A 7,748-nucleotide genomic window follows, 5' to 3' on the forward strand; every position below is an offset into this window, starting at 1 on the left:
CTAAAACAAACCCATTGAAGACTCAGGCTTTAGGAGACAGCACAGGTGCAGCCTGGGCCATGGGGCAAAAACAAGAGACAAGCTTCATTAGATCAAGAGAATTAATTCAGGGGACGAGTCCCTTGCTTCCTCACTGGAGGACCAGCTGAACAAATGGAACACTAGTTTTTCTCGTCTCTTCAGGGACCTGGAGAATAGAATCATCTGCCAGCTTCTCAGGGACAATGTCCACTTAGGAAAAAATGAAAGAGAGGTATGCATCAAAATAACAGAAATCTTTTATTGAAAGTCACTTTATCGATGTTACAGTGAGAGTAACATAGAAAACTCTGTTATCTTATTAGCTTCAGAAGTGAACACTCATAAAATTGTGCCAGAAATTTTAATCTCAAGTTACAGTGACCTTTAAAAACAGCAAGATTTTATTCACCTACAATATGAGAACAACTTTATAACTTAAACAGCCATAAAACAAATCACGCCTGCTCAGGAAAGCAATCATCATTTACATTTCTGTTGGTGTTTACCAAAACCCAGTGAATTTTAAAATAGCATAAGATCTGGAAGTGCAGTGCGTTCGTGCGGAGAAGCAGGGACGAGGTTTGAATGATGCAAATCTAAGTATATACACATGAGTACCCAGTTACCCAAAGTGAACCACACTGATGCTATTCACAGGTCCCCAGGGGGTGGTTTCCAACATCTGCAGATGGGCATCACCCCCTGGAGGCTATGAACATGGGAAACACCGGCAGAGACCTACTGCAGACTAACATATGAACAGCTTTCATTAGGTGAAATGTGAAGTTTCTGAAAACTGTCTTTTGGAAATGCTCATTTGGAGGGGCAAGTCTTCCAACAAGTTGAAGGAGGAATAATAATAATAATAATAATAATAATAATAATAATAATAATAATGCTCTGTTATCCAGAAGGAACCTTTGGCTAAGCACTTTGCAATTAGTGTTAAAAAGAAAAGTTTTCCATAAAAAGAAGATGTTGGGTTATTTGTAGCCATTAAAAAGACAAGTTATAGAATCACAGTTTGATATTGTGCTGGATTAGAAAGGAAAAGTGGGGTTTCAAATCAGGCAGTGATACACGTGTATAATTTAACAAGAACCCTTGTGTTACTCCGAAGGGTCTGAATTCATTTCAGCACTTTCTGTATTGTGTTATCTAATAAAACTTAGCACCGCTATATTTAAAGATTTGGGATATCTGCATTATTTTAAAACCCAACGATCAAAACAAATCTTGTCCCAAAATGTCATAAGTTGAATGCAGAATGTGCATACATGTATCTTCATACATGTAGGGGAGACTAGTTCACAAACACAGGAACTGGTGGCCTTGTGTTTATTAACAAGATTCCTTCGTCTCACCATACACCCTTTTGGTAAAGTGAAACAATAAAGTACAGTTTGCTTGGATTCGATCCCAGGGGCTACTTGTGACCGACATGCCTGCCACTTCTGAAGCCCCTCCCAGTGATGCAGGTCTGAGAACAATGCAAGGGACACAGGATAGTAAAATACTCCCAGAGGGAACACTCCAGAAAACCGCAGCGCACACGTCTGCTCTTGGTAGCAGAAGTTCCCTCCAGCATATCCAGTGGCCGTGTTGAGCTCTTCTACATGCTTTAAGGGGATGTCCACTGTGCTCCTAGGCTGGGACTAAATGACCCAGGATCTCTCAAAACTCTGTGCTGCTTATTCGCTTCCTGAGATTTATACCCTGAGACCTATCTCTTAGTGACTTTCCAAGGTGCACAATCAAACCAGCATGTCAGAAGGAAATGAAAGATAACCTCCCTGCCCTCCTAATTCTCATTCTAACCAAAGGCGGCCCTGGCCTGTATGACAGGGGATGCTTCTGATCAAGTAGGAAGGTGGTAAATGCAGCTATCAAATACAATAGCAATGGTACTGCTCCATAAGGCCATGGATTTGAAAGACAGAGGTACAACTGATAATGGTCTTATAAGTTTTGAGTTTCTGCTGCCTGACTTTAGATGTTCCACATTGAGAACCAGCAAAACCATACATAAAATAGGGATGAAAAATGCTACCTTCTGCTCTCCAAATCCGGGACAATTTTGTTCTGTACCTGCAGGTGTGGTAGGAAAACTCGGAGCTGAAAGTGCCTGCCCCACAGAGCATATGCTGTAAGCCAGTGCCAACAGCAAGCACCCAAGACACTCTTACAGCATGCTGCTCACACACGACCCGACAGGCTGCTGACTCAGCTGGCTCTCACAAATGCCGGCTGAATCCTTTACTATACAATAAAGGAGAATCTAGAACCCCAGTCCCCAGTTCTCCAGTGCCCAACGAAAGGACTCTGCCTCTGAAGTCAGAGTAGTCTTAACTATCCCACCAGAGGAAACTAAGTATTCGAGCCTCCAATTAAACCCTCTTCCACAGAAAGATCAGCTTGTCATAGAAAGCTAGTGGAATAAGAAAAATTCGACTTGACTGCCTTTGGGGAGGGAGAAGGGAAGCAGGTGACAGCTATAGAAGAGAACCAACAAAAGAGACCATTAGGAGCATAAATAGTAGAAAATGTGCTGCTAACGGGAGTCCAGGTGTCTCGATGCTCAAGCAAAGTTGCTGCTGGTCAGATCGTTAGAGAATGCCCCAGACACGGCAGCCAGCAGCAACAGCCAGCTGCGCCCTGCGTGGCTGTGCAGCTAGGTGTCTTGCTTCTTACTCCCATCAGTTCCAAACTCTGTCCCCCTCTCTTTATATGGCGCAACCTGCCAAACAGCCTTCCTTTCCTAAGATAGAAAGTCCTTCTCTAAAGCACTGTACAGATCTAAGGTTAAGAGGGAACTATGACAATAGAGAAGTCACACAGTGAAACGTACAGACTTGACTCTGAAATCCACAAAGAAACAAGCAGAGATATCACACTTTTCCTCGCTTAAAGGTACCCAAAAAGAGGGACGAAGTCCGAAAAGGGCAACAGGTAAAGTAGCTACAGTAAGTCTAGGGCAATGGACAGGATGAAGTCAGGCAGATACGCAAGGTGGATCGTCCTGGAAAACCTAGCAGTCCCCAACCCCCCACACACACCCCTGGAGGGCAGAGAATATTCAATTTTATCTTCTCGGTGGCTTCTCTTAGACTAACACCAATCTCTCATGCATATAAAGACTACATTGGACTGACCTGTGCAAACATTATTTTAAAAGCCTTGTGAAGCCAGAAGGAGAAGAAACCACCACCTCCTGAAATAGAGCACCTCTCTTACCTGCTAAGACAACGTCCTAGGCCCTGGTTTCCTGTCCCCAGTAACGCAGAGCACTAAGAATCTTCATGCTGTGCCATCAATGCTTCATGCAGCATTGATTTCTCTTTGCACACTGTTGTGACTGAAGTAATTTTCTATCTTGCTGACCTTGGAGGAGGACTTCCTATCTAAGGAAAGTGGCCAGGAAGACTGAGTCTGGCCAGTTCATTCTTTAAGGAGTCTCTGCTGCAGGCCTCCCCGGCTAACACAGTGGAAAGACTTGAATGTCCCTTTTCATTGGAACAGAAATGATCTGCTTAATGGGACATCCCAGGCATCTGGACTATCTGCAGTCCTACTAATGCCAAGTTTATGAGAGAGAAACGGCATCTAATGAACAAACACATAGCTGCCCTTCTCTGTGTAGTGATGATCCCACAGCACAGTGAGAAGTATGAATAACTAGTTGCATGATTCAAACCGCTATGGAGCTTCAAAGTTCCTCTTCAAAATAGACATTTAAGAACAAAATAATCACTGTGCTTGGATTTGATTCCATGAGTCTATTCTACCTCAGTGAATGAAGTCATACATAGTTAAATGGAAGGATACATACTTCTTGAAGCTACCCATCAAGACTAAAGTCTGTAAATTTCAAAAACAGTTCTAAGAATGTTTAAACATGGGAGATAGAAACCTAGACTAGAACATTAAAGCTTATTTTATTTCTAAAATCACTTTGCAAGTTAAGCAAAACCTTTTCCTCTCATTTCATCTGAACATAATTACAAGCCAGAGCAACCATTCTCCCAAAAGGCACGTGATAATGATTTTAATTTTCAATAACTCCAGGTAAAAACAATTGAGAAGGTAAAGAAAGACTGGTAGGTAGACAGATAATCACTTCACTAGCTAACCATTTGTGAATTCTTTCGAGTTAGGGCTTATGTAACTAACTATAACTACAAAGCATATTTACATGAGGCACCTTTCATTCAAAGCTATAAACTCTTTTTTTCTGTAGTCAAAATAAACCTTATATTACATTAGCCTTTTATATACTCAATACCAAGAAACATTCAGTGCACATTTAGAGTGTTCTTGTTCAAAAGTCACTTCATTTGCTACATCTCTTTCATCTGTCACCTGTCTGCCCTCCCAGCCTTACCTTACACTATGTGGAGACATTGTTCAACACTCATCTATGCCATTGTCTGAGACTGCTTTATTGGGCCATCAGCAGCCTATATCCTTGCCTGACAGGAAAAAAGTTTTTCACTGTATAAGTTTGTCTAAAATTTTGATTAAATTTGTTTTCTAACACCTTCATAGTACTTTAGAAGAGTGGACCATTGCAAAAGACATGAACTGAGTTCACCTCTGCCTCCTAGTCTGGCTCTTCAGTTTGGGTATCTAAGACAATTCTACACAGAGATGGTACAAATTGTGTCCCTGGATACTTCTGGAAGAAATCAAATGTAGAGTCCATTTCTGAGTTCTTGTCTGATGACTCCATTCCTCACATAAAACAGCAAGGAGAAGTGAGAAATCAGAAGTGTGTTTCACAGCAGGTCACATGATTGAGCCTACCAACTTCAGATGTCACTAGAGGGGCTTTCTCTTTGCATGACAACATTGCATTGAAACAGCTATTAATGTTTCATTTTAAATGACAAGATTTCACATAGAACATTTTTTTTTTTTTTGGATCAAAAGTTATAGGGCTCAAACCCCAGGCTCTTTCCTTTACAGGCTTATGGTTACCTTTGCAGTTGCTGCATCGTGGTAGCCATAGGCTTTATTTCATCTTTTATGCCTTGCTCAGGCTTCCATCCACCATGTTGTTCAAAGCCAGACAGAATGACCTGCTGGGACTTACATCCCAGTGATGAAACGTGTTAAAATTGTGGAAGCGAGTCATTCCTTTCACAGATAAGAATGGCTGAAAGGATTCTGTCCAGGAACCCAAACTTCAGATCAGACAAGGCTCAGGCTTTGGTCAAGGGGGAGCTCTCCACTCTCTGGTCCATGTCCTTGGTGCATCTGGCCAATCACAGAAGGTACTTTCTAGAGAGGAGGGGACTCCATGGCCTCCGGTTAAGTTAACTGATATGCCCTGGTACTGATTGAGAACAGCTACTGTGACAGGCACCATGTGTCTTAGATGTGGAGTGGATAGGCTGGCAGATTCCCAGAGAGCCTGTCAGCTCCAGGGGGTCCTGAAGCTTCACAGCTACCGCCCATCTGGACTGCTCCTTCGGCAAGAAGCAGAAGCTAGAAGTTGGAGCATTTCGCTCTTACTCAATAAAACCTCTTCCAGACTGGACACACTTTGAAAGGAAATCACATGTTTCAGACAAACACCAGTTATGGAGAGATACTTTTACAGCACTGACCACTCTATTTACAATTATCATCCACTTATACTCCGAAGACGCAGGATGGAGGACAATGATAGAACTGTGACTGACTGACTGTTTGTAGGCATTTGGCAAAAATACACTTATGTGTAACAGTTACTTTTTAAATTTTAAAAATGTTTACATATGTACAGTTGTCCTTGTATGCTAATATAAATATGAAAAGTAAAAAATAAAATAAAAATACATGTTTAAAGATAGCGTATGGGATACTGGCCTCTCAAAGCTTTACAGTCCTGCAGTCCTGCAGAGAAATCCTATATGCCTTAGCCCCTGCATGCTAGTTTCTATTATGACATGTTGTTTCCTTGTATGTGGAAAACAATAAACAGAAGCTTCATGCATATAGCGTTACTGTTTGCAATGAGGATGTGTTTCAGAATGCTCCGTTCTGAATCCACTTCTGTCCCTCAGGAAAACCTGCTAAACTTGGGTCATGGGAGTTTATTTTATTGATATTCTACATATTTCTGTCATGCAGATTATCCATTAACATACCAATACCAGACCATAAATGGTTCCATGTTGTAGTGTGACATTCCAGTAATACTTTTTACCATTTGGTTAAACCTTAATGACAAAAAAAAGTATGGTGTCCAGGTATGACCCGTGGCTTCCTCTCCTCTGGTATCTCAGGTCTTGAAATCATCCAGAGAGCAGATAGATTTGCAGTGATTGCAGGTGGCTGGGTTTCTATAAAAGTAGAAGTAAACAGTTTCGATGTGTCACATGTAAACAGTTGTTCTTAAATGGATGTCTCCCATAGCTGCAAACAGAGGAAAGCAAAATCATGTACCATAATAGCAGAAAGTAGCCTTTCTAAGCTATGAAGGATTCCAACCATATATAAGCAATTAGGGTGGGTGCATGCTCTTGTTTAATAAATGGATAAAAGAAATACACAAACTTTGAGCTCTCTCTTAAACCTGATATTAACACTCCTTCTTTGTATGTGTGTTGGGTGTGTGCACATGGGTGTGTGTGCACATGCCCATGCATGGCTAGGCCAGATGAAGACTTTGGGTGTTTTATTTTAGTGTCCCCTACTTACTGCCTTGAGACAGAAGGGTATCTCACTGGCCAGTGAACTATTGGAATCCACCCGTCTCTAGCCCTCAGTGCTGGCTCTACAGGTACATGTGACTACACTCAGCCTTGAGTTTGGGGATTCGTATTCAGGCCTGCATGCCCCCACAGCAAATTCCTTGCTCAATGAACTAGCTCCTAGTTCCCATATCAACTGTTCTAACAACTGCCACCTTTTACTAAACCAACGAACCAACAAACATATAAAGCCCCCAAAACAAAACACAAAACAAACCTCTCACAGCCTCATTTCATGTTACTGAAAATTTTGAATAAATATTACATATTAAAATAAAGAATTTTAAAATATTATTTTTAAGCTGCCTATTTTTTTATTGTACATACGCAGTCTATTGCCAAACAGAATACTGGTTCTCAATCACAGCTGTGTAATTATGTGGGGAAATGGTGTGTTTGTGTATGTGTTGTTTTATATGTGTACGTGTTCATATGTGTTCACATGCCTTTGCATGTCTGTGCATGTCTAGAAGGGAGGTCAATGTCAAGCACCTTTTTCTGTGATTCTCTGCTTCATTTTTTTTAAGATAGAGTCTCTGAGCATCGGGCTCATGGACTTGGCAGGACTAGCTGGCCAGCAAGCTCCAGGGATCCTCCTGCCTCTGCTTCCTCACTACCTGGATTACAGGCATGCACCACAGTACCTGGCCTTTTACATGGGCACTGGGGATTGGAACTAAGGCCCTTAAGCTTGCACAGTAAGCATGTTACCTGCGGAACCATCTCCTCTGTCCTAATCACCAACTAAATCAAAGTCTCACTGGGAGGGATTTAGGTGAAACTACTGTGAAGCTTTTCAGACACTTCCCAGGTACACCAAGGCTTCTCCATTCCACCCACACAAACACCATTTCTTATTTATATAGACCTGGTTAAGAGATATCTGTCCAGCTTTTTAGTGGTCGTTCTCTTTCTCCCCATCTCCCTCCCCACCCCTGATCTGTGTGTGTGTGTGTGTGTGTGTGTCTGTGTGTGTGTGTGTGTGTGTGT

General features: G+C 41.8%; 1 protein-coding gene across 10 annotated transcripts in view; it reads right to left on the minus strand.

Annotated features, from left to right (window-relative positions):
* Positions 1 to 256: 256 nt before the first annotated feature.
* The window catches only part of Adam22 (ADAM metallopeptidase domain 22), a 233,357-nt gene continuing 225,865 nt past the window's right edge, over positions 257 to 7,748 (minus strand). For all 10 annotated transcript variants that reach the window (XM_031379990.1, XM_031379989.1, XM_031379992.1 and 7 more), the window contains one exon: positions 257 to 6,420. In XM_031379990.1, coding sequence (XP_031235850.1) covers positions 6,400 to 6,420 — 21 coding nt within the window. In that variant the 3' untranslated portion in view covers positions 257 to 6,399. The remainder of the gene's footprint in view (positions 6,421 to 7,748) is intronic.

This window comes from Mastomys coucha, unplaced genomic scaffold (genome assembly GCF_008632895.1).
Source record: "Mastomys coucha isolate ucsf_1 unplaced genomic scaffold, UCSF_Mcou_1 pScaffold19, whole genome shotgun sequence".
In the NCBI taxonomy this organism is placed as follows: Eukaryota; Metazoa; Chordata; class Mammalia; order Rodentia; family Muridae; genus Mastomys; species Mastomys coucha.